This window comes from Strongylocentrotus purpuratus, unplaced genomic scaffold (genome assembly GCF_000002235.5).
Source record: "Strongylocentrotus purpuratus isolate Spur 01 unplaced genomic scaffold, Spur_5.0 spur5_scaffold_11, whole genome shotgun sequence".
Lineage (NCBI taxonomy): Eukaryota > Metazoa > Echinodermata > Echinoidea > Camarodonta > Strongylocentrotidae > Strongylocentrotus > Strongylocentrotus purpuratus.
The window spans coordinates 11,056,971-11,084,313 of NW_022145596.1; the positions used below are offsets into that span (position 1 = coordinate 11,056,971).

The 27,343-nt window shown below is 36.5% G+C and overlaps 1 protein-coding gene across 7 annotated transcripts in view; it reads right to left on the reverse strand.

Moving 5' to 3' along the window:
• The window catches only part of LOC592122 (protein diaphanous homolog 2), a 70,758-nt gene that overhangs the window by 36,287 nt on the left and 7,128 nt on the right, over positions 1-27,343 (reverse strand). The window contains exons 1-2 of one of the 7 annotated variants that reach the window (XM_030980630.1): positions 14,428-15,063; positions 3,416-3,598 (exon numbers count right to left, since the gene is read on the reverse strand). In XM_030980630.1, coding sequence (XP_030836490.1) covers positions 3,416-3,598; positions 14,428-14,451 — 207 coding nt within the window. In that variant the 5' untranslated portion in view covers positions 14,452-15,063. The other 6 variants (XM_030980629.1, XM_030980623.1, XM_030980624.1 and 3 more) reach the window with 6 other exon arrangements.

Consider the following 27,343-nt stretch of genomic DNA (forward strand, 5'->3'; position numbering starts at 1 on the left):
CCTCTGACATTTTTACCTCTGACATTTTTACCTCTGACATTTTTTCCTCTGACATTTTTACCTCTGACATTTTTTCCTCTGACATTTTTACCTCTGACATTTTTACCTCTGACATTTTTACCTCTGACATTTTTTCCTCTGACATTTTTACCTCTGACATTTTTACCTCTGACATTTTTTCCTCTGACATTTTTACCTCTGACATTTTTTCCTCTGACATTTTTACCTCTGACATTTTTACCTCTGACATTTTTACCTGGCACCTTTAAAACATATATGAAAAAGGTAAATTAACGTTTGCAATTTATAGTGATTTTATTTTTAAGAAACATAGGGATGAAATAGGGATAGCCGTGTGCAGCAAAGGCCCTACACAATAGCAGACTCATTTTATTTGCAGGTGATAATACAGAACTGTGAAGCACATTAAAGGTAAAGACCAGTATTGGCAACGCCCCAATTTCAAAAAATGAAATGGAAGCTCTCATTACCAATCATGTGAAAGAATATGTTTTGACTAATACATGATGATAAAAAATTTGCCGGGAAACCACCTACTAATTCATATATTTGGTAAATTTATTTCTCTCATGGTCTGGTGAGAGAGATAGGGTAGTCCCATATACATCTTTCTGTGTATAATGCTTGTAACTTTACGAAGAATGAGCCAAATTTCTTATCATTTTGATGATTCCAGAACCTTGCAGATGCTAGATGCTAGATGATCGACCTTTTCTGATCGATTCCACAACGTTTCTTTCACAATGCAATCGCATGACCATTACTGGTCTTTACCTTTAATCTATTATTGTATTTTGCTGTACGCTTACCTCTATGGTTTTCCTGCTGCCAATGTGAAAGAGGCTATCATGTAATGGGGTTTTCTTTTTCTGGGACAGAGACTTTAATCATGGCGTAACTGGAAGCTGAGGAATTCAAGGATCACTTTAATACACCCACACTCCAAATCCCTGTCTAATTCAAGGTGATGCATCAAATTGACAACTGTAAAAATATATTTACCAACTGATTGAGTATGTGTGGTGTGTGATAGATAATGTATGTATTCAACAAAGGGGGAAGAAGAAGGAGAAGAAGAAGGAGAAGAAGAAGAAGGGGAAGAAGAAGGAGAACAAGAAGAAGGAGAAGAAGAAGTAGAAGAAGAACAACAAGGAGGAGAAGAACAAGAAGAAGCAAAAGAAGAAAATGAAGAGGAAGAAGTGAAAGAAGGATGAGAGGTGGTCTATGAGTGAGCAAATTAATATCATGATTTCTTCAATTGGCTTTAGAGGACACTATACGTGCAGATAAGAGCTATATATAAAATGAGCTGCCAGAAAACATGTTTTCTCCTTTTATTATGGTGTCCTCCCTTTTAGATTACCAACTGTCAGTATATCAATATTCATTTCTAAACAGGATTTTATTTCTGAACTGAAAATTTAGGAACAATGTCATCCATTAGATCAAGTAAAATACATGTACATGAACTAGACAAGAAAATTAAAATACAATAATTAGTTCCACAAGGTAACCATCTGCCAAGCATATTCATGTCATTGAAAAGTAATTGAGCTGACAAGGCGTGATTTCCAAGAATAGTTAGACATACATAATAGCCTTCAATATGCAATTGAAAACCTAGTTTCTATACTTGAGTCACAACCCAATAGCCTAGAATATCACTAGCATTCAATTCTGCAGTTGGTGGTTACATTTTAAATACCCTTTGTGTAAGAACTAATTAAAAGATAGTGTGTTGCCAGTGTTTGCACTCCTCAGTTAGGTTCGTTAAACACTTAGTGTCTTGTTAACAGGGTCATAAACATTAGGACATGATTACAACTCATCCAAAGCTAAACATAAATAGGTATGAATCAATGATCCTTTGGCAAGACAATATTTAAATGCCATCTTGTTAATTTTAATTCAGCAGGCCTGTTTTAATCAGCTCAAGTTTGCCAAATAACCAGCGATTTGCAGACTCTGGATATTATCTTGAAGCTCAAAATTGCATCTTCATCAGAGCGGGCTAATTTGCCAAATAGCAGGATATTTTCTTGACCCAATATTCCGCTAATTGCAACTGCGGGCTGATGAAGACGCAAATTAGCTGGATAATTTGAGATCGGGATAGTTAAAATAGCGGGTTATTAGGCAAACTCTAGCTGATGAAGACAAGCCTAATGATCAGTGTAGCTGTCCACAACTTAAACTAATATTTAGATGGAAAAGAAAGTTTATTTTTAATTGCCCAAGCCAATATTGCCTCAATATCCATCTTAAAGAAGGTCTAAGAAAGGGCTATATCGTTCTATAAATGTATTTTTTTTAATGACTCAAGATGGTTTTGTTTGCTTGCTTTTTGTGCATATGTTTTGTAATCAATGATACAGCCATCTGAAGGAATCAAGACAACAACAATGCACACTGTATATACACTGTACACTATACTGCTTTAACAAAATCCTGAACTCGAGCTTGCAAGAGAGTCTTTGTTTGAATTTCTTTGAAATCATTTTGTTTTCATCCCATATCGTATTCCCCATGCTGTTCATGCTCCCATTTTGACTCCATCATTGAAATCCAATACCTCGGCTTTGATTACTAGTGAAAGACATACATTTTCTACTGGGTTCTTCCAGAAAGGCTGGTACTTGTTGAATTCATGGGTAGGTAGGTATTCATGTCTTGCCTATATAATAGATACGACTTTCACTGCAGGGAAAAAATTAACGTTTATTTTTCGGGGGCTACTTTTCAAGCTTGCCTGCATGAAAATAACATTTTAAAATTTGTTTTGCATTGAACTCTATGCAAATTTATGGGGCTCTTTTCAGATTTTCGGGGGCTCTTTTGGGCATTTCGGGGGCTAAATCGCCCCGAGCCCCGTGTATTTGTTTCACTGTTTCACTGATCTACCTAGTATCACGTTATCAAGCCTAAACCTCTATTAGATGCACATCATACATAAAGCTTTGTTTTGTAAGACCTCTTTTGTCATGCTGGTTAATGCTTAGTATTCACTTCCTCCCATCTCCCTGCTATTAACATATTTCAATTTATATTGTTGAAATTTAAATAGGCTTAGAAGTGCAGATTGCACATTTCAGTGTTATTACATATGACATACACTGATTGTCAGACCTGCAATGGTGGGGTTTTTTATTTTTAAAAAATATATAAAAAAACTCCTCCCAAATTGCAATCTGCATGAGGTTCCTCAAGAACAATTCTTTTTTTTCAAATTTTCAGAGCTCTTCAAAAGCTTGACTTTATTTAAGTTATTGTATTTTTTTTTTTTTTTTTTTTTTGGGGGGGGGGGGGGGGTGTATGGGGATTTTTTCTACCTGGAAGCAAGGAGTGTGCCCCTGTATAGAACACTGCTTTGGAGAGATTTGAACCAAGAACTTACCAGCATCCTCTCAAAGGCTGCGAGGACTTCATTGTCCGTGAGACTGGCCTCCAGAGATCTCTCATACTCGGCCTGAGCTTCGGCCGACTCTTCAGCAACATTCTGCTTGGACTGGGGGATCCGCGGCTGCTTGGCCGAACTCTCTTTCCGGTTGGGCTTGTTGGACCCTCGTATGTTGCTGAACTGCAAGGTAGAAAAGGAAAGAGAAGAGACAAGTATATTAATAATGGTTGAATTACAGTATCTCAGTCTTCATTTATGGTTGAGTACCTGAACATAAAAGTAATTCAACAGACGATCTTTCACCATGCAAAAGCCACTATGTTCTTCAAGATGGGAAAGAGTATCCTCAAGAGGCACTTCTCTGTTGTTAGGATGCAGCATGTGCTATGTCAGGTCACCCAGGGTCACCAGACTGCTGTGTAGGGCATCAAGTAATACAACATTGACAGAAATATTTGTCAGCAACCTTAACATTTTATCAAAGGAGAATACAATCAAACAAGCATTAGCTGAAACTCCTGATAGAACTTTGTATTCAAAGCTGTAAGCCAATTAAAAAAAGTCTTGAAATAACTTTCATCTGATTACTTAGCAAAGAAAACAATCTCACTAAAGTTTGCAAACTTCTTGGTAGCCATTCTTCCATGGTAGTTGCCATTTTGATTCAAGTAGTGATGCCATGCTAGTACAACTTGAGAGATACTTACTGACCTGTATTTTAGCTACTATGTAAGACACACGCATCTGTGACATGACTGACTTTTGTTACTAACAGACTATTAGGGTAATGGATATTCTCTCATAACATTTTGTGACAAGCTATTTGGTTCAGCTGTTTAAAACAGTTGAGTAGTTTCTTTTGTTTACCAACACTTACCACATGCAGCACGCCTAAGTTGGTGCTTGTCAGACAAAGCTCTGCCAATTATTCCAAGGTGAACAAAGACATACATGGAAGTAGAACTACTCAAAGAAATCACCTGTGTGAGATGCCAAGTAAAAAGGTGGCTGCTGTTTTGCATGCATGGCTCTTGTGTACAATAGCCAGACATTATGCAATACCATCTCTATCCCATTCTATGCAGGTTAAATGATACATTTAAATACACAGATCCTGAGTATCTCATATCACTACTTTAATACATCAAAATGGCAACTCCCGTATGATATTGTCTAGCAAGAAATCTGCAAACTATTGAGAGATTTCTCCTTTACTTGAATAGATTTAAGATGCATTTTTGATCAGATATCAGTGAGCTTTTATGACGGTTTGTGAAACGATGCCTTGGTTACCACAATCACTTCACATTTGGACATGTATAAATTCCTCCACAGCTACGAGCATTGATGTATATATGCCTCCATTGAGAAGTGGGGACAGCCCCAAATCATCACTTGAAGAATGGCATGTTATGACAATGCTAAATCCTTGGATTAGTATGTCTAATCCCTGCTTTGTCATTTAGCCTCCATCACATCACCCTATAAGAAGCTTACAGTATAGCTATTTGCCTGTGTGTCTACCTATATACATGTTCACATACCCTTGAAGCTCTTCATTTATATTCTCTCCAGTATGTTTTAGACGACGCACAGAAGAACAAATTCAAGGGCTCTAATAATGCAGGGATCTCATGCCACTCAGAGGCATCCAGAATACAATGACCAAACAAAAATGTCCACCTCAAGTTCCTAAACAAGATCAAGTGCACATCCACCCCCCCCCCCCACTCCCCACATACATGTCTTCTGCTGGATTGCCACAAAATCAGTTGGTGTTGAGACTTGCGATAAACCGGTATAGGCTTATGAAGAAGTGAAATAGGTTATGTATTAGTAACCAATTTAACAATAAGCCTGGGATAACTCCAGCTCATCTACTTTACAATGTTCCTTACAGTATCCAATGAAATATGAATGCTAATCAATCATTTGATCAACTCTAAAATATTGTAATCGGAGTTCTTTCCCTAACTTTCATTTATCAAGTTCAGGCATGTCATGGGTTAGTAATCATTTGCTCTTGTTGTCACACACACATGTTCCAAATATTTTCTTTTGCACTTCAAGAAACCAAAGAATTTATCCAGGAAGTCATTAAGACAGAAAAGATCAAAATTAAAATGAGAGTGAGGGGCCATGTAATAAGAAGACCCTTTTCTCTTGAACTACCACTTGCACTACGCAATTTTCTTAGAAAAACGTTCTGATGCATACTTTAACCGTGTTCTCAGAGTATCTGTACACTGTAAACAGATCACGCCCGCAAACTATTCATCCAGTGTAGTTTGAAATGCACCTTGTCATCATACTCAAATATTTGGGTATAAGTGGACTTTCGACCTATACAATAGGCAAGTTCTATTCATATAAATTTATGAAACATGTTCAACTGTAACCTAAAAACACATTGTCATATAGTTTATCAAAGACTAATATCATTGTAACAAATTATTGAACTATATGGGCTTCTTTGGTCAAAGAGGGTGTTATCATTACTAGTTTTCTACCTACAAGAAGTTTGAATATCTTTTTTATATTGTCTGGTCATAGATCTAATTTTATAGTATCTTATCAATGCATGACAGATCTTACTTTTGCTTCCCTCAATACTTTTGAGAAGTCTGGTAGAGGGACAGCAGTTCTTCTTCTTTCCCTATCTACCTTCTGTTTCTTTTCCTTCTTCTTTGGTGTATCCAGAGTATTCCCATGTTCTGTCTTCTTTTCAAAGTTATCCCTCTCTTCCTCCATGCCTCCTTCTCCAAAGTTCCCATTCTTAACGGGAGTATCCTCAATGACACTATCATCCAGGATGCTATCATCGGTCACACTGCCGTTCTCTTTCCTCTTCTTCTTCTTGAGCAACTTTCCTGCAGCGTTGGATACTTTCTTTGCCCTCGACTTCTTCTTCCGATCCATAGTTGGTGTCCCACTATCCATAGTTGGTGTCCCACTATCGCTGCTGTTGGTGTTGCCTTCGTCCTTGATGACAGTGACCTGAGGCGGTGTGGCTGTCCCATCTGTTTCACCTGTATCATCATCTTGTAAGACATCAGAATCTTCCAAGGACTTCTCCTTCTCTCTTGCCTTGGCCCCACCTCTGAACTTCAACATGGCAAATGACGTTCAACTACTTTTCGATGATTACCAAAGACACTATGTCCAGAAAGGCTCTTGGCTCCTCAAATTATGGTGATTAGCACAATTGCTCCTACTAGAGTATTCCTTATGTTACAGATTCATGGTCTATGTGGTTACAGTTCTAAAACCGATGTCTATCAAGCTACGTAATGTACACTCCTGAATGTCCAATGTGGAGAAGAAGTGAGAAGAAGTGCAATGAATAATTCAAGATTAAAGATCCACAAGAAACAGGACTCGCTGCTCTGTACGTGCCGAGTGTATGCTTTACACCACAACTGAATATTCAATTGTAATGCTAGTTGATATCCACCCTCATATAGGTTAAGACAATAGCAGTTTCAAGATTAGATACTGCAGCTAGCACACTCAATGTGCACAAAGGCTTTTCTGTAATATCCAATGCAGTAGTCCACTATGAATTGCGGCATTCCTTCCTCTCGAAGTCACACCTATATAATACAAACAAAGTAACCAGGCAATGACTGTATACCAATGTCCATTTACAGCTTTCAAATATTCAGTAGAAGGCGCAACGAGCCAGTAAACTGATAAAGAATCCAATGTAAATATCCTGGATGTTGTTCCCTTGCGTCAAAAAGAATTATCGACCAAAGTGAACAGTACACAAACTATATGACCAATCAATTGACATGTTCGTAAATCATTTGAAAATTTCGACAAAATTTGCATAAACGCTGTATCTGGATACGGGGATGAGGGTATACAAAATGACGATTGAAGGTTAGATTTCAGGTCCGACACGGATTTACCAACAACAAAAATAAATCAGATACAGGGATGCTGGTAGTATAAAGTGGAACGAGGCTCTGAAGTATGCTGTGTCCTGGAAACAAATCTGTACAATGGACAACAACACCAATAGGGAGAGGTGGGACCAAACAAAATAAAAAAGGCAGCTCAAACACTTCCGTCTTGTATTTGAAGCCTAACGAGTGAATGACAAGCAATGCTGATTGCAGACGCTGGGTGTCCAGGTGTGAAAGTAAAAATGCCAAGATGACATCAAATGAAGTACTTGTTTGTATACAGCTGAGAAAAACATGGATTAAAATAAGGACATCAAGAGCTTGCTCTCAGACAGCATAATTTTCAGAACCAAGTGAGTACCGAGTACATGAACGAATCTTTCATTTTACACGATCTTGGTTTCTCAGGAATTGAGAAACCTCGTTGTTCATACTATCAATATAGTCGTTATACGACGGACTCATACAGACCTGAAGGGATGGTGATCATTTTGATACACAGTGGTTTTTATCTTGCTCAATACATTTTATTTTGGGCAGGGGGGGGGGGGGGGGCGGAGGTTGGCAAATCTGCAGCAGCCCTTGTGTCTTTTTTGTTACCTCCCAATATCAAACAAACATGAACTACTATTTATAGAGGTGTCGTGGTCGTGGTTGAGTGGATATGACACCGGACTGTGGATCACAAGGTCCGCGTTTCAAGTCCCGTACATATCAAAGAGACTCATTAACTCTGCATATTATTATATATTACATTAAAATCTGTCGAGTGACATTACTGAACACCTGCAGATTAGTCTGATCATTATCAGTGTATTACTTTATTCACAGGATTTCTTTCCACACTTTTCACTCTTCACTGTATTCTACTGAAATTCAGATTCCATATTCCATCATACCAATTTGCAACACCCGGTATTTAAACAACAAAAAATTTAAAGAGTTTTCTAGAGTTCTTCTAAGGCTGTCCAAAGCTAATTTGATTTTGGGGGGATCAGAACAAAAAATCTTAACAATTTTTGAATTTCTTTTATTCAAGGTTACGGTGAATCCAAAGACTAAATATTCACAGCTATGAAATCTCCACTCTAGTGATATGATTGTACTAATTACCCGCATCCTATTCGCCTCTTATTATGCACAAAATGGCAATTTTTCACAAACACGCTATAAAATCTGTGCCAAGAAGTAACATTCAGAGGTCAAAATGAAGATATCTAAAAACAAGAATGGATCAAGAAACCATGAGAAATAAATACCATTTCAGGAGAGTTTAGATAATGAAGTGTCTTTGAAACCAAATCAAGGAGTATTCCTTACTTTTTTTTAATGATCCGATTACAATGGTTTAATGACTTATAAACAGATTGTTAAATTTGTAAATGAGTAACAATCTAATTTGGCAAGATTTCAAATGGAAGTTCCTATCATTCTGATATAGGTAGAACGTGTACGTGCTGGGTATTTTGGTTGTATTCATGGCCATTGAACAGTTTCTTGATTGACAATTATAGCAAAAAATGTATTAAAATAATTCATGAACATGAACAGCGAATAGTCAGCCTAAAGCCGTGAAAAATTGTTGAAGTGTTGATTTTACTCTTAAAGGATTAAATTATCATATAATAGCATGAGTGAAAAAACTTCTACTTCTTCACTCAAAAATATGAAGCCATACGTATCCTGATTTCTGCACACATAAATGTATAAACATTGATTGATTACTTCATTCTATCTACACTGTATATATAGCTATTGTAATACAAGCCAAGTATTCAAAATATTCAAAATATCATTATTGAATATGATAATAAACAAGTCTTATTCCCCTTAAAGTCAAAATTAGTGAACTTTCATGTACATGTATGATAAACTAAAGCAAATCGAAGATTACTTGAATATTACACAAGCCTATCATTCAAATTATATATGTTCAGTTCAGTAGGCCGAATATCATTCTGTACACTGTGTATAGTACGTGTATATATACATTTGTGCAAGGACATGCTCAAACTGCCACTTCATACTTCATAACTTCATAGCAAGTTAACACCTCTCGTGGAATGATAATAATCTAAATGCAGATTTACTCACCGGCCTCTTTCGGCGAAGACTAAAACTCATCTTCTTCTAATAAACAAACCTCGACAAGCTTGAAGATGGCACTCAAAAACAGAGAAAACTCTTGAAATCATAATCATGGCCAACCCAACTGTCTAAAGCACATTCATATTATGATGACCCGCCAAACAAATTCAAAAAATCATTACATGAGCATGCATGCTCTGAAAGTTAAAGTCAACAGACCGCGGCATTGTTTGAAAAGAACAGAGTTGGTGAACCTTGGACTGTTATTGTTAACGTTCGCAAACAATAGAGGCATTCCCCATTCTCGCTGGCACTGCCACCTTGCCACCTTGTGCACACATGGACATTCGTTTCACCAGCTAAGGTTGATATTAAGTTTATTAACCCAATAAATACTATTCGATTGTAACATGCATTTTCCTGAGACCCAAATGAAAGTTATCTCACACTCAGTGTGGACAGGATTAAAACATGATAACTTCTGAGACACTACAGGACATGCTGTAAAATGTAGCAAACCTGTTATGTGCAACATACCTCAAACCAGTTTCTGAAATTGATAGCTCAATTTTCTTTGAACAATATGAATCATAGCGTGCCTGACAAACCTTGATGCAGACAACCTTCTGCAGGCAGCCAAGAAAATACCCCTCTGAAGCAACAAGGACAGTGCCTTGCATTCCAGAGAGCTGATCAATTTTAATTTTATTTCCTTCACTATGAATACAAAAAAGGGGAGGACTAAAGTTTTAATAAATATTGAAGCAAGAGATAACAAAAAAATATATAAAATATCACTGGATGGGGGGGGGGGGGGAGGGGGAGGGAGGGGAAGGAGGAAGGGGGGACTCTTATTATGAATAGCACAAGGATCAACTTTAAAGGCACTATCCAACACTTTGACAAGGGTCTCAAATTGTTAATGTCTATTAAACTTACATTCCAAAAAGTCTCACCGTACGATATATATAACGGCCATGAAGACATGCACATACAGCATCGTATATAAAATTGAGAATATGGTTGATAAAGTTACTTATTAAGTGATTATACTGCAGTACGAATAACCATAAATCATATACATGTATATCAACATAACTATTAAAAGGAGAACATTTCAAAGGATTTTCACACTAGTGTGCTACCAATATGCTTTTCCACCCATCCCAAATGGACTGATTTATCAACATGTAATTTTAAAGCCTTTAATAGTACATGTTCCTTTAAGAGCTACGAAAAGAATAAGATATACAACTGCAGTTCCAACATACCGGTACTTGAAAATAACCTAAACGAATATCATTTAGCATGCCATGAAATCAAGGTTTATTAATTAGTAGTTTGTTTATGAGCAATTTACTGGCAGACCTTGACCAAGGATTTGTGTTAGTTTCTATCATTTGCATATTTTGTCCTTATAAACTGCTACAGCTGTAGTTAAAAAACCTATGTAGGACTTGAAGGTGAATAGTTTGATCTCTCTGCACACTGCATGTTTGATCAAATACATTTCCTTTAATTTAAAATGATAAGTCACAGTGTACACAATAAGGAATAAATATGTGTATAACTTCATTGCCAATAACTGACACATTGTTGTTTATTCATCATTTTTCACGAAAATTGGTTTGGAAAATGATGAAATTGTACATTCTGTCTCCTGTTGTAGGGTGCCCATGTTCGTAATAAGCAGGCGCTCCAATAACTCTGCAATGTTTTGAATGTTGATAACCAGTCAAAGCCCTTATAGCTCTCTATACGGCCAAGTATATGCCATGCCCAACTTCACTTTCCTTAATAGCTCTGCAGTTCTGCTTCGAGCACATAGAAAAGGCCGCCTTCCGTCGCAATCACCACAAATCCATAAAATCAATGCATTTATTTTCATCTTGGAACAAAGTGCCTATCCTCCATTGGGTGATTTGTTGACTTGAGTCACCGCAGGGCACACAATGAAGGAGATCCGCAGAGATCAATTTAACCAATGTTTCACTTTCAATCCCAAACGAGGGCTGTGGACCGACCGGTGGTGCGTAATGCAAAAAGCAGGGACGTAGCAAGGCCTTTGTTCCTCTGGTGCAGAGATCTTCTCAGGAAAAACATGTAGTCGCTTTCACACTGTCCCGATTGAGAAAATGTTGTTTGGAAAATAGAGCCACTGTGTAAAATGTGTCTACACTTCAAACAACATACCTGTACATGCATATCTTACATATTTTATCAACAAATCATTTTGATATAGCCATTGTCTGTTTCTTTTTTTGTATCACACTTAACATTGAGGATGACCACACAACAATTTTTCAGCATTTACATATTAAATCTCTCATAGGACATACACAGAAATAACACCATCAGAAATCAATAATTTTGATGGTGTGAATACAAATTATGAGACAAAAGCATGTAAAATTATTCCTTTAAAAGGGACTACAGTTGATGACTTGATGGTTACTTTCTCAAACGTTACTTTGAACTATTGGTCGATGGGCAAATGTGGACAAGAGTTTGAGTTTTTCCAATTTTTGTTCGACAAAACAACATCCCCTGGGACTTAAGTAGAACCCCTTTACCTCTTGAATTCATAAGGATAACAAGGAAAGAAACCTGCATCATTACCAGGAAACAAGAATAACATCAACTTGTTATCTCCAATTTTTCTTCTTATTAAGAAACGTGACTCTGTTCATTACATTTTGCATTAATCCAATCCCATCGGTAATGACTTTTACCTGAAGATGAGAGCGTGTGGAAGCGCCTAATGTTCAAGACCTGATGGATATGACATTATCCGCTCCATCAGTTATATCTTCTCCTGATGGGTGATGGGAGTCCATGCCTTCTCTCTCTCTCTCTCTCTCTCGCATCTGCGTTTTAGCCACGCCGAGCCGCAACTTGGGCAGATAATACACACTTATAAATCCCTGTGTAAATGTATTAACAGTGCACACCGACACTGAATCTAATCTTCTAGAAAATTGCATTTAACCCATTAGAAGTAAAACCCTGAGCTTATTATGACCTGTCCACTTCAATCAAATCATATATGGTGGTTTGTTATTACTCCATAAAATTGAAATATGTAGGCCTACGGGTCGTAAGTGTAAAAATAATTAGCGAGTATACTGTACAAATACATAGCAAGTGTTATTACTCCCCAGAGCCTTACATTTTCTTTTCCAGGAAGAAAAAAACAATTACCGGGGTATAATATTCTGTTCTTGTATTTTATAGCGCACATCTAATTGATATATAATATCTCTATGCACTTTTAAAGGACTTTGGATTACTACTACAGATTTAGCTTTAAAAAACCCCATAGCACTTGTTATTGAACTAATTCAGGTATACCTGTACTTAGTAAATCCTACCAGGTTACCATTTACTACACCTGGGTCGAGCGCGGCAAATATAGCTTAATGTCTTGCAAAAGGATGCAAGTTCTGTGGCAGGGAATTGAACCCTGTACCTTGTGGTATCCATTAGACCACAACACCTACATTCTGGATATGATCATAAAGACCTACTGTTTTCCCCAAATTTATATAGATATTTAAACATGCCTGTCCACTGGCTTATGACTAAAGCACAAATTCAATTACCTCCCAAGTACCAACTGCTGCAGTGCTATACCCATATTACAACCTAGCTGGCTCTGGTATTTATTTCAGATTACAACAACACAAAACTGTTGTGGAAATTTGTTTTGAAGAAATAACGAGGAGTCACTCACACAATAGCAAAGGGTCAATAGGTCTCTTGGCAACAATGAAAGAAAGAAAAACGTATATGTCAATCTCATTGTCAGCTTATCCACTCAACCATGTATATTGAAGTGGATAAGTGAAGAAACAGCCATTCCATCCATATCAAATGGCCGCACTGCACCAAAATACTGTCTAGATTTGCTTTGTATTGATGTGAAGTGAAAAGTATGGGAGTATGGGAGAAAGGAGAGGCATTCCGAATATTGGGTAATGAATCGTAAATCCTCATGCCCACATAGATGGATGCAAATTGAGCTTTTTATTGATTTGACTGTATTGGTTGGACAATAAACACAAGAATTCACTAAATGTAATGTACATGTACGTTTCCACTAGGGCATGAGTATTCTACATATACATAGGCTATAATGCATGCCACCCTTATAAACACTTTCACTTTTCCTTTCAAAGTGCAACATTACCTTTCTCTATTGACTTAAATTTCAATGCTTCATAGTTGAAATTAATTAAACTTTCATAAACCGTCTTTAACATACACAATTATTACAGCCTTCAAGATTCAAGTGAAAATAGACAAGGTAGTCAGGGACCTTGAATCCCTACATTTGAAAACATTACACAAAAACTTTGTTGCATTCCTCAAGTATTATTAAAAGGGATTGCAACAGCTTAAAATCCTTGAGATATACATCTATCACAATAGTTATTTATGATAACAGAATCTATTATGTCCAAGTCAAAAGACGCAGGTATTTTACAACAACATTCTAATAACTTGTATCCCCCCCCCCCCCCCCTGCGACAAACAGATACAGTGTTGGTCTACAGTTGATAGAAAGCACAATTTACATCCCAAAGTACTTCTTGAACAAGCTGAACATTAAAATATAATTTTCTTCTTCTGTTGTTTAATACCGAGTACATGCCAACTGTGGATTATTCTGCTTATATTTTGTAATATCAAAACAATGCTTAAGTATATTTTTCAATGGTTATAATCATAAATGTGTAAATATGAACACTGAACAGTAGTGTTAACAACATCCAATTAAAATTGGAAAAGTATTTTGGCATTTTTTTTTTCTTCAGGAATAATGCAAACTATTTTCATTGTCTTTATATTTTTGATTATTAAGCAATGTAAAATAATAAAATGTAAATATTTAAATCAGTACCGTGAGAAAATATGAACGGCCATCCCCCAATCAAACTTTAGTTCCTATTCATTCACTATACAGTATTAGTATGTACATGGCTCTCAAAGATCTTGATCAAGTCTTACCCGGAGTTTGATTGACCGCATCATCTTGAATTGATGCAGGTGTTGCTCCTTTTTTCAATGATTCTCTTTCAGTATATATCCAAGTTATATGATCCAGGGAGAAGAGTTAAAAGAAACAGCAGCTCACAGGAAAGGTGCTGCTAATAGACTGAGGTGATCCTTTCCTCAAAGCATGGAGAAAATAACTGGAATGTTTTGGCAAAAGAAGCCAGTTTTATGAATCCTATCTCTCGCCAGAATCTGATGTGTGTACACCCAAACATCGGTAGCTAGAAATCTTGGCAATCATTATCCGAGCTATGCACACAAGTGTCATAAAGTCTCCAGAGTGGTCTAACCGACCACGCCACATGGAAAGCTGGACTCAAAACAAACCCCAAAAGCTGGGAAGTGATGACTAAATTCAAATGGGGAGTAATAGCCCAAAAATGTCTCTGCCAATGACTGGTGAAGTAATCAGGAAGCGTAAACAGGGGCAGATAGTCCACAAAACTCCTTACTCACTCCACATACCACTTTGCATGGATCCACCCCTTTATTCTTAATCACAGTGCATTTTAACTTGTCCATGAGAACTTAAGGCTTCAGTAAACATGTAAACAAGTAGTTGTATAGATGCAGCATGCCCACTTGCCAAAGAGGGCACAGGAATTAACAATGTCTTCAAGTGTCCAGTGCTCCACATCACATGAATCAACTTCTTCAACTAAAAATAATATCAATTAAGAATATAACAGCAGAGGGTGTGGATCTTTCAGACTACATGTAGTCCGATAGATATCACGATTGCACAGGCACAAAACTTTCAGCCAACAGCTATCGAGCAGCTGCACGAGTGTCCATCCTTACCATATAACCCTTTGCATAGTTCTATGAGTGTCTATCTATGTCGCAGATATAGCCAATGTACAATCTGTGGAACCACCTACTCAGCCATGGATCTCTGTGTCGACGGCAAACCAAACCAACCAATAGGAGGTCGGGCTTATTGATTCATTTGTTACGCTAGGTCACAATGAATTGATCCAGGACATCCTCTAGACTTCCTTAACATCCTTTCCACCCTCTTTCACTCATTTCTTTTCTTTTTGGATTACATTTTGCTTTTTTTAGCACACCATACTTCTTCTCTCAGCACTCTATTGATGGCTGTCGTCTTCATCCCTGTAAATCCTAAAAGAAGATTTCTGCTCATTGTTCCCGAAACCTCTTCTTTCATCCTGTCTATCTGATAATCGCTCCCCTTAAAAAGAAACTTGCTAATAGTCATCGTTTGAACATGTACATAGTACAATTCAATTTCTACATGTCAAACAGCTGTGTTAGATATCAAGTAATGTCAGGGATTAAGCATTACAGCAAAGTCTTATCTGTTGTTTGTTGAGATATGCATTGATTGATTGATTTGATAATCAAAGTTTCAAAACAAATTGAAGAATTGTAATGAAAATTTTCATCTCTAAATCCTCTATTCTACCCCATTTCCTTTGAACATTTTACCAATAGAATATTGATTACGGTAAGTTTATTATTTCTCGTGTTTGAAATCTAAAGAAAAGAAAAAACTCTCCACCACTTCAATTTTTAATCAAATTGAATCTTCTCTCCATCTGAGCAATTTTATTTCTAATACATATAAGGGTAACTTTCAAATAAGTTTTATAAAGAGGGACATTTTTTTACAAATTCATTTATTTCAAATAATGTTTAAAATTCATATGGTAAGATCTTCATAAATATTCAATTTCATTTAGCAAGTGAAAACAAAATCATCACAACTAAACTTTCTCATATTTCCATATTTCACCAATGAATATTTTATACTTCCATGGTAGGCATGGCTACCTGCTGCTTCCAAAATTCAGACCGTGGGCAACAGGCAGGAGTTTCCGGTCAGATCGGTCACTGTCAATTAGTTTGATAAGATATGATTCACTGATATCAGAGCTTCCATCTGGGTACCACGCAGCATGTTGTTAGTATCGGCTAAACACCAGGACCAACATGCGGTCATCTCTATTCTCAGAAAACTAGTCTTTGTCTTCTATCCGGATATTGATTATTTCTCGCCTTTGAGAAGCAACAACAAGAAATATCCAAAGGGAATGATAATTTAAATTTAAATCTTAAAATGGCTTGTCACACTTCTAATTCCCACTGGAAAGAAATAATGAAGACTTTTTTGTAGTTTTTTTTGTTGTTGTTAAATTTGTAAGATATGTACATGAACTGACACATATTCAAGAATTATACCATCTTTACAATTTCCAAATTCCAGATGATTTGAAAATGTGCACACACAAAAATGCAGATAGACACATTTATTTGGATACTGTTGTTGTTGAAGTTGTTGTAGTTTAATAAGGACATGCATCCATACATGATCAGTTACAAAGTACATCAGCAAGGGCCTACAAATCTCCAACTTTCAGAGCAAGAATAATATCGCAAATTAACCAGATAACCAGCGTCTTCATCAGACCGCAGTTGCAATTAGCGGGATATTTGGTTGAGAAAATATCCCAAGAAATCTGGGTATTGTTTCCAAAATATCCTGCTATTTGGGAAATGGCGGGCTAATTTGCGCCCGTCCAAGCTAGTTTGTGATAAGCATATTGGTCTGGTGAGGACGCAATTTTGAGCTTCGGGATAATATCCCGAGTCTGAAAATAGCGGGTTATTTGGCAAACTCGAGCTAATGAAGACTGACCTTATCTTATACAATTGTAAGTGATAGGTTCACTCCCAGGGCAGATCTATACAACTACTGCAAATAATGGTCTATCAAGTTTAACTGAAATTTAGGAGTAGTCTTGCAAAGCTCTGTTGTCATTAACATCTTCATTGGCTTTTTGAATTGTAAACTTGCCCTCTGGGAAAGTATATGAGTGTGAGTGTGTGTGTGTGTGTGTACGTGTTTATGGGTGCATGAGTGCGTGCCTGTTTTGTAGTTTTAAGATGATATTATATTTTATATTGCTGCTTTTACTCTGTTAATTTTTCAGAAAAAACAATAAAAACAGAAAGAAAGAAAAAAAAAAAATAGTATTAATGGCCTGCACAAGTAATGATGCTACACCGATACCTGAATAATATTTGTCTGAGAGCTTATCTTCAATTTAACCCAATTTCTAGAGGCAATGCTCAATTAATCAGACTGTCAATGCAAAAAAGGTGCAAAAGAAAAGATTCAATGCCTAATTGAACTTTGTGAAAATAAAAGCGTTTTGTTACTGCCTGGTTCAAAAGTTTACGTCCTCGATTTAGGACAATAAATCACCATTTTTATGATTTTGATGAAGTTCTGCTATTGAGTTCTTTTGTGCATAATTGTTTACTGAAATTCTTTATGAAATGGACAACTCAGGATTGGATTCCAGACATATTTCTGCACTCTGCAGTAGTGCATCTATTAACTACATGTTTATTTCATGTACATGTATATTTATAAAACTAATGCTGCATTGATTTTTCCTAATTATGAATGTGAAATGGGTCTAAATTTATAGAGTATCCCATTAAATCATGAGTGTAATTTAATTTCTTGGGTATCTCATTAAAATCATAAATGTAGATTGTGTCTTAATTTCCCCGATTACATCACTAGATCATGAATGTAAATGGGGTCTGAATTTCATGATTCTCTCTAGACTAACATGAACAATTGTGAATGGGGTCTCATTTTCCAGAGAAACGCATTAAATCATGAATATGAATTGGGTCTAAATTTCTTGTGTACCAGTATATGCATCCCATTTCATGTATACCTCACTAAACCTCGAATGTGAAAGGGGTCTAAATTGTGTGCATATTCCATTAAGCCAGGGACACCAAACCCATCCTTGACGATCACAGAACGTCACCACTGCATTACCAAGGTTAAATAGCATCACAGGGTTGTGGTCAAATTGCTTTTCTGGCCGGATATTAGGTCATACTTGTATAATAATAATAATAATAGCTCGTTCTTATATAGCGCTTTTCAGGACCGGAGGCCCTCACAAAGCGCTTTACAGATAAGTATATTATTACCCCGGTCATTGGATTCAGGCTTACCCGCACACAATGTATGCACATTCTCCACTCCCTGGGGAGCATTCCAGCCAGGCGTCATATTGTTTGCTAAGTCAAAGAGCCAGAAGGGTGTTAAGTCACTGCTTTTAACCTGGAGTAAAGCCCCTCTGCTGCCCAACAGTTGTATACAATAAAGAAATAAACCTCCCAAGTTATTTTTGAGGGTGTCTTGATTTGAGAGTTGAGAAGCCAACTAGGGCAACTAGCGTTTATTGGACAGGGAATATTGAAGATCTGCTTAGAGGAAGATTCTTATGACCTTCATGGAGAAGCAGAGTTGAGAACAAGATCAACAGAAGGGAAGCTCTCCATCTCGTTTCATATAAGATGAGTTGAGAATTTGTTTTTAAATATGGGAAACAGAACTAAAACGAGCGAGAGAGAGAGAGAGAGAGAGAGAGAGAGAGAGAGAGAGAATGCAAATTGAATGGAACCAAATAATGTGGAAGAAGAGAAGAAAGTCAAGAGAATGGGAAAAAATAGAAAAGGGATTGGAAGAAGAAATTATATAAATCAACAAACTGATACATGATACGAAAAAGAAAAACAAGAATATGGAAGAAGAAAGAAGGAAAAGGATGGAATGACAATGGGATTAAAGAAACAACAGCAACACAAACAACTGAATTGTTAGCTTAGATGCATTAGAGTATCTGCATTATTATGATAAGGATAGCACATGTACCATACATGTAGGTCTTCTAAACAATGTAGTGAGCTGTCATGCTTTGGAGTAGGGCTCCCTCTATAGTTGTGTCTCTAATTACAGCCTGTAGCTTCCTCTTCAATAATTCATCATCATTTAAGAAATAAATTATCAGTTTACCAGTATCTAATTTCCTGTCTCACAGAATACACTGTTCTGCTAAAAGAAAAACATACCTCACATAGCACCAACCAGCGATGCAACCTGCACACTGACAGCATATAGCAAGTTCATAACTATAAAAACATGAACATTTTCAATTCCCATCCATCCACCAGGAAGCTGATTCAAGATTGTAACAGAAAATCCCTGTCATGACATTCTTTAGGGAAACCCCCCTACAGCCTCCTTGACCTCATTGAGGTCAATCATCCTTGCATGGGGGATTCCCCTCCTCATCCTACTAGGAAGTAATCCAGGTCATGAACACTAATCCACCATCCTCCAATCCAATTAGTGCTTGGAGAGGAATGCTTCACAGTAGTCTCACTTTCAAGCCTCAGGCAATGCCTCCAAGAAAGGGGACTATATTTCACAGGGCTTTATCCAAAAGCTGCATTCTGACACACTGTTATGGAGCTAGTTTAGGCTTGACTCGAGACATAAAAATGTATTTTCTATTATGAGTCACCTTTCTTCAGAGTCTGTGCTTGCGGATTTGATATATAAAATACAGGTACCGTACATGTACATTGCAAAGACATATAGGCCTACACGTGCATGCAAGAAAATGAAATCCTTTCTCGATATAGGTAGAAACAACTTATGAGTAGAACGCACTTACACCCATACATAGAGCCCATATACAACTCGGGTTGTGTATAAAGCAGGGTTGTGTTTCAGGTTATGGTGTATTTTAATCATACACATACATGTACTCCTGGGGCTATCACTCCTAATTTAAATTAAGTTTTTAGGGGTTTATTCATATACCGTAATTGACGTTATATAAACCGCCTTCATGTTTTAACTGCACCCCTCTTTTTTGCCCTTTAAATTTTTTTTTTTTTTTTTTTTTTTTTTTGCTGACTTTTTTTTTTGTCGGCAGCAAGCCAGGTCTGTGTTAAAAAACCCACGCGGGAAGGCCTTTCATTTAGCTGCGAGGTGCAGCTGAATGTGTAAGATCATTAATGTAAATTAAAAAACAGTAGAGGACCTAGCATAGAACCTTGTGGTACGCCGTGTGTAGAAATTATTATCATAAACTACATATTGAGATCTATCAGAAAGATTACTTCAAACCAAGATGACGGACAAATTTGAGTGTTCTTCTAGTTTCCGAGTGGTGAGTCAACAAAACGATTACTGAGCTGGGAGACATTGCCAGGCATAGTGCCAGGTGGAGGGGCATAAATCAAAACTTAAATTTTTTTTTTGGGGGGGTGTACCGTGTATTAACCGCACCCCCGACTTTGAATTTTTTCGACGGCAAAAAGGTGCGGTTTATACACCGTTAATTACGGTATGTACTACCTATACAATTTTTCTTAGTTGATTTATCCCATTAAAAGACTTAAAGGGGAAACCTGAAGCCCCTCAAAAGTGTTGAACCATTTTTAACGCTTCACTGTACAAACCTAAGTACTAATTTACCTCTACAAACAGATCGACAGCCAGAAATGTGTTAGACAAAATGAATGCAGCTGCTTCGATCACACCTACATATACGACATGCAAGATCGATCTCTAGTATGAGTACTGCCACTAGTAACAACCACCACCTGCTATACTTTAATTATATGAAACACACTTATTTCATGAATATGGAGACCTGGTCAAGACTGCTTTAGCAACCACCTGCATAGAAAGACTATTTTTTGAAGACCCCCCCCCCCCCCTCCCCTTGAATATATCTCAATGCAACATGTCTTTAAAAACCTGCACATGTAAGACCACCTGCCTTTAAAGACCACTTTTCTTGCCTCTCCTAAGGGATCTTTATGCTCAGGTTTCATAGTCGTTATCAAAATATACAAAAGGGAAAGTTTCACATGGACAGAATTGTAAATCAGATATTTCTGGTACCGGTAACCTAAATAATCCTATATCATAATATGAGCAAATACTGTAGATTGTGCAGAGATGTCCAATAGAGGGCAGCCAACAGGCTTGTCAATACAAATTATTTAATTAGATCAATTTTCACAGTTTTCTGACTGGCTTGAAAGTCTACCCACACATTTATTATTATCATTATCAAGTACCAAAGCAAACATTGACTGAGAAGTTGTTTGCTCTGTAAATCATTCATGTTTATCAATACATTGCTAATGCCTGGAATTCACTCGGGTGTTGCAAAAAATGATCAAGAAATCTGATAACCCAACTATTTGTCTCACTTCTTCCTCCTTCCAAAACCCTAAGTGACTTGAATTCAATCATTGAGCTACTTTTTCAATGGCCTCAAGAGGCAAAGATTTGATTCACTACACTACACTACACATACATAATGTACAGAATAACTGCCTTCATTCCCTCTTCGAGCACATCTCAAAAGGACTTGTTTTTCTGAGAGCTTTTCCTGTTACATGTAAACTGCGAGGAAAAATGCAAGTGGCTGGCTCACTCAAGTGTACTCCAGGCATGCAAGGTTTCTACTTTGAAGTCCATATTTGTACAAGGCCACCATTGTCAACACTAAGGCACACCCTCCCACTAGTCTGCCTGACAATCATCTCAAATATTCTGTTTATTCCATCACTTCTCATTCCTCCACGTTTCAACCTACCCACCCACGCACGCACAAAAGAATAATGTTACCGCAATATGATAAAACCTCTCCTCACATTTGATTCTTATCGAGTGAGGAAATCCTCTTAACATTTGAAACATGATGCAAAATTGCAAATTGGCATTTGATGATCTTTTTATTGAAATTCACTACTAATCTCAGGTTTATTGCAACACTATTGCTAAGTAAAGATTAAATTTGTATACATGTTATAAGGATGTGATTATTGTGCATGGCCTACTTAATGTATTCATTTTTGTTTGTAAAACTAATATTGTAGCACCTTGAGTGTCTATTTTGTCAGAAAATGTGCTATCAAAATATTATAAATAATTTTCTGTACCAATTTTCTATATTGTCTCTCATTGCTGTTTTTACAATATCTACAAAAAAGTCTCCAATCTCCATTTTTTTCTTTCATTTTTGTGTATCTTGTAAACCAACTTTCCTTTAGAGTACTCTTAATCAAGCGAGTGGGCAGAAACTGTAATTACTTTAATCAAAGTTCCATTAGGCTTCCCCTTTCTGCTGCAGTGCTGTCTATTTTTTAGGAAGAGAGACAATGTGTGCAAGCAACACACATGCATGGGCGGCATTTCAAGATGGCCATCACCCGTGGGGGTTAGGTTGTCAGCTATACAGACAATATGCTTCATTTTCAGACATACCAACCTCCTAATTGGCATGACTTGTTCCACATGCATCTCATTATGAAGATGAGCATGCACTCTGTTAATAAAGTTTATCTACTCCTTGAACGGGAAGCAAATTGCAGATTTGTTTTAGCCTGCTGCCGGAGTGGAGTGCAGTGGTTGAGTTCCACCAAATTTGATTTTGTTTTTTTGTTTGTTTACAGGTACGCATGTGTAAAGACAGAGTGCTATTGTCATTTCATGATACAAATATATAAAAGTGATCAATAATACATTCCGGGTCTACCCTTGAATTAATATCTAGGCTTTGAGGTGAATTGCTTGCCCTTGTATACATTTAATTGAGGCCAAATTGCAGACTGACTAGGTGAATTACATGTGTAGGTGACATAATACAGTATCTTATAAATATAGACACAGCAAGGCAATAAATTTCAAGAAGAGCTTCAAAACCCAACAACATATTATACGTTATACACATTTAGGCTATAATAGGTGTACACTGTACAGGATGTACATGTATAGGCCTTTTATTATTAAATTTTATACTCTACATTCAACTGCTGTAATCTAGGTTACAGTAAGCCTCGATCTATGATGACTACAGAAAATTGGGACATGATGAAAGCACATACATGTACCCTATATCTTCATACATGAACAAACATGTACAGCAGAAGAAAAATAGAAGAAAAAAAGAAGGAAAAAACAACAACATAATTTCATCAGTACAGCTGTTTGTTCTCTAGTAGTTAACAGCACGATTGAGGAAGTAACCCTCAAAATTGTCAAAATTTTGAAAGAAGACTTCTTCTCAATCCCACCCCGATACATTTGGTTTGGTATCTTGCAAAAACACAATAGACTAACCTGAGAAACCTAAATGAATTAAATGTAATATTTTGACAGTACACAACTACAAACACATGTCTGACTCTGTTTCTAGTACTTCACAGGATTAGAATCATGGAACTATTAAATATAGTCTTAAAAAACATGGAGCTCTATGTGAATGCTGCATGTATCCATTAAATTTTTTTAATGAGTGCAGAGAGTGATTTTTAGCTCCGGAGAGCTTAAAGAGAGCTAAGATATAAAAAAAAAATAATAATAATAAAAAAACTAAAAAAACATGATTTTTAAAAATGTATCAAAAGAGCCCTTGGGGGTGTTTCACAAAGACTAAGATCGACTTTAAGTTGGACCTAACTACGACAGGCCATTCATGCCACTGTTTGCTCTCACCATTTTACAAGCATTGGTATCTCAAGAGACGTACAAATCATGGTCACAAATCTACAGAATATACTTTTATTACAATTCATTATTGAGCGAAAAAATATTATCTACAGGTCATAATTGAGCGACCATCAAGTAGAGCAACCAGTGGCAAGAATGGCCTGCCAATAAGTCCAACTTAAAGTCAATCTTATTCTTCGTGAAATACTCCCCCGGTATATAACAAATGTTACTTTACAATAGCAAATCTTTTAAGAATTGCTCCCTGAATTAATAAAGTGTTTTTATGCTGCATGTACAGTACATGAATCTCCAATATCAAAAAGAGACTTACCATTTTAATTGCTGTCAATTGCAGCTCCAATATCACTTTATAAATCTTGGAAAATTCACTTATTATTCAATTTTTGAAGTACCAGTAAGCCCTTTACAAAAAAACAGAATAGCAGTTGTACTCAAACATAACTGCTCCAGTTGCTTGTCTTTAACACACTAACACACTTTTATTCAAACTACAAATATTGAAATAGATTTTACAATCATTGTACACGTATATTACTGTAAATTGTACATTGTACCTTGTCAATGACAAATTACCTTTTCTACTCCGATTTCTAATCAGGATCTCCATTAAGTTCATTAACAGTCTTCCTGTATACATTTCCTGCATACATTTCCTGTCAAACTGTCATCAAAAATTCAAATAAAAAGAGGAGTGTGCAAGTATAACTGGTTGATAAATAAAGTGGTTTCATGCAAAAATTGTATTAATTGGAGAAACAGTAATTTGTACTGTTAAAAGCCACAAGATGGTTAATTAAAAATGCTTTTCATCGAGTTCATATCCTTCTCTCACTCTGCAGACAAAACAAAATGAACATTATGTATATTGTGGATAATGCTTTTGTATATTTTGTTGTATTCTCTTTATCCAGTGCCCTAGGAACAGCATTTTTTTCAAACGAAAAGGCAATTCTGTTGAAAACAAATAAATAAATGAATAATCTTCATTTCATATCGTCATTGTTGTGACAATTAAGTTGTCAGACATATACATGTAATTACTTAATTATATAAGGACATAGAGATTCAGTTCAGTACTGAATGGTTAGAAATCTTTTCAACAATCACCTGTTTCATCCACTGCAATGATAAGTATAGTTTTACCTAACAACGGGGACCCGTTTCACAAAGCCTTTTTTCAATGACAAATGACACAAAATCAGTGACAAATCTGCTGATAACCAATCAAAAACTGTCATTTGTCACCGATGACAAGTTTTGTGAAATGGGGCCCTGCAATCATGCAAAGAGTACTTATTGCCTACTTAATACAGAATTGTCTTGTACAGGCTCTTTCCATTTTGGGGGATATATTTTTCAGACACAGACTACATTTTCCAATGATTGTTGACATCATCATGAAATCTATTCCTGGAGAAATATTTTTGGTATTTTTCTTCCGAAATCCAATTGCTCTTTAGAGTGATGCTAACAAGACAAGCCATCTTCAATTTTGACAAGTACAGTATGTATTTTAAAGCAGCATGTGAGGTGTTCATTGTGGGCAGAACTGGAATTCCACACTGAGTAGGGTGCATGCAAGCAACCTTTCTTGCAAACTTGCAATGCATAATGTATCGCTCCAATCATCATGAATAAAATAGGTGAAGTGGTGCGGTAGGGCTTGCAGACTAGACAAGTTCACAGCTTACAAACTGTCCCTTTTTAAAAATCGTTAATCCACGGACCTTTTAACGGCCGACATGTTCACACTTCTTTAACAACTTTGTGAAAATACATTCTACAATGATTATTTCTAACAGAACTCGTTCAACTTGAGAAGGAACATACAGTGTATACCTGTATCATTTTTTCAATCCTGTATTAATCAGAAAATGTCTACTTTTTCACAGCCAAAGGGAAGGTCCATGATTGTATATGTACATGTACATGTAGGATATTAAGTAAACGAGATTAAAAAGTTGAAACCGTCTGATTTTCTATGTGTTTGTCAAAATTCTAAGGACAAGCCTACATACATCGGGTATGAACAATTGACCATTATATGAGATGTACATTTCATGCACACCGGTGCCAAGATTACATTTTGAAACTTCTGTCAAAGTAAAAAGGGGATTCCCTTTTTGTTTACAGTGAAACATCATACTTCCTTATAATATATGTTGTTCGAGCAACACATACCCAAAACAATGTACATGTACATTGTACTTCATACTGAGGCCAAGATAGTTATATGAAATTTAAAGGGAAATTTTCTCCTTCTATAAAAACCAATGAAATGTAAGGGTGGACTTCCCCGTGAAAGAGAAGGATAGGTTCAGGTAAAGGGGAAGAAGAATCTGTGAGCTTTCTCTTTCTATGAACTGGTAGTCATATCATCTGTTTGGAGTAAGAAGGACGTTACCTCTACATGGTGTATCATTTTACACAGACTTAATGCTTTTCTCGCTCCAAACATACAAATTACAATAGGTTTAATACCGGTTAATTTCAGATGAAAAGCATCGCTGTTTGGTGTGCTTTCATATTTAAAAAAGAACTAACTGTAAGACAAGTTTATAATTTAGGACCAACTTTCGATGCCATATTTTACTCTAGTCCCATACATTCATGTCTGTGTCCAGTCACAACCAGAAGTCCAAGCCCTGTATACTGTTGCGTATTAAAAGCGTAGACTAAATGGAATCAATATTAAGGAACAGGAAAGCAACTTGGTTTAGTCAGGAAAGACACAAAACCAGGGAGGAAATCCAACGGAAAGAATGGTTGAATAGTTGTGATCCTGTGCTGTTCACAGTGGAGTTATGACGTCATGTTCTATTTATGGCATACTGAAAAATTATTTTGAAAAACACAATGATTTTCAGGAAATCGACTTAAAAGCAAGTTCAATAGAGAACCGAAGCTGTGACATTTTCCGAAAGAGCATAACAAATAATGTCCAAATGTCGAAAACCAATGTTAAGAATTGGCTGAGATATGATCATCTGAATAAATAGATTTCAATAGGATCTTATTTTTTATAGGTTATTTTGCTCTGGTTCGTAATGTTTATATGAACCAGAGCAATATAACACTAAGTTCCTATTTTCTCTATAGGTAAAACTGATCTTAAGGGGAGTCTGGGAGAGCCACTGAAATTATTTGGATTCCTCACATACTATTATGTTAGAGCATCCTATATTTATGTTTGGCCTACTAGGTTTCAAAGTAATAATCTCGTCAAACTTGATCCTATTGTATTTCCTTGCTTCAAGCACTGCAGTCTTTAATGTTTTTGCATTTCATCTGTTGAGAGCCAGAAGGGTGTCAACTCTGTATGAATTTACAGGAGTTAATGCCCTTCTAGCTCTGAGCAGTGGATTTACAACTAATAATAATATAATAATACATTTTATTTATAAAGCACTTAAAACAATGTTTCTAAGCAAAACAAGGAACAACGTATAGAGTAAACATAGTACAGACAGCAATAATAATACATAATTC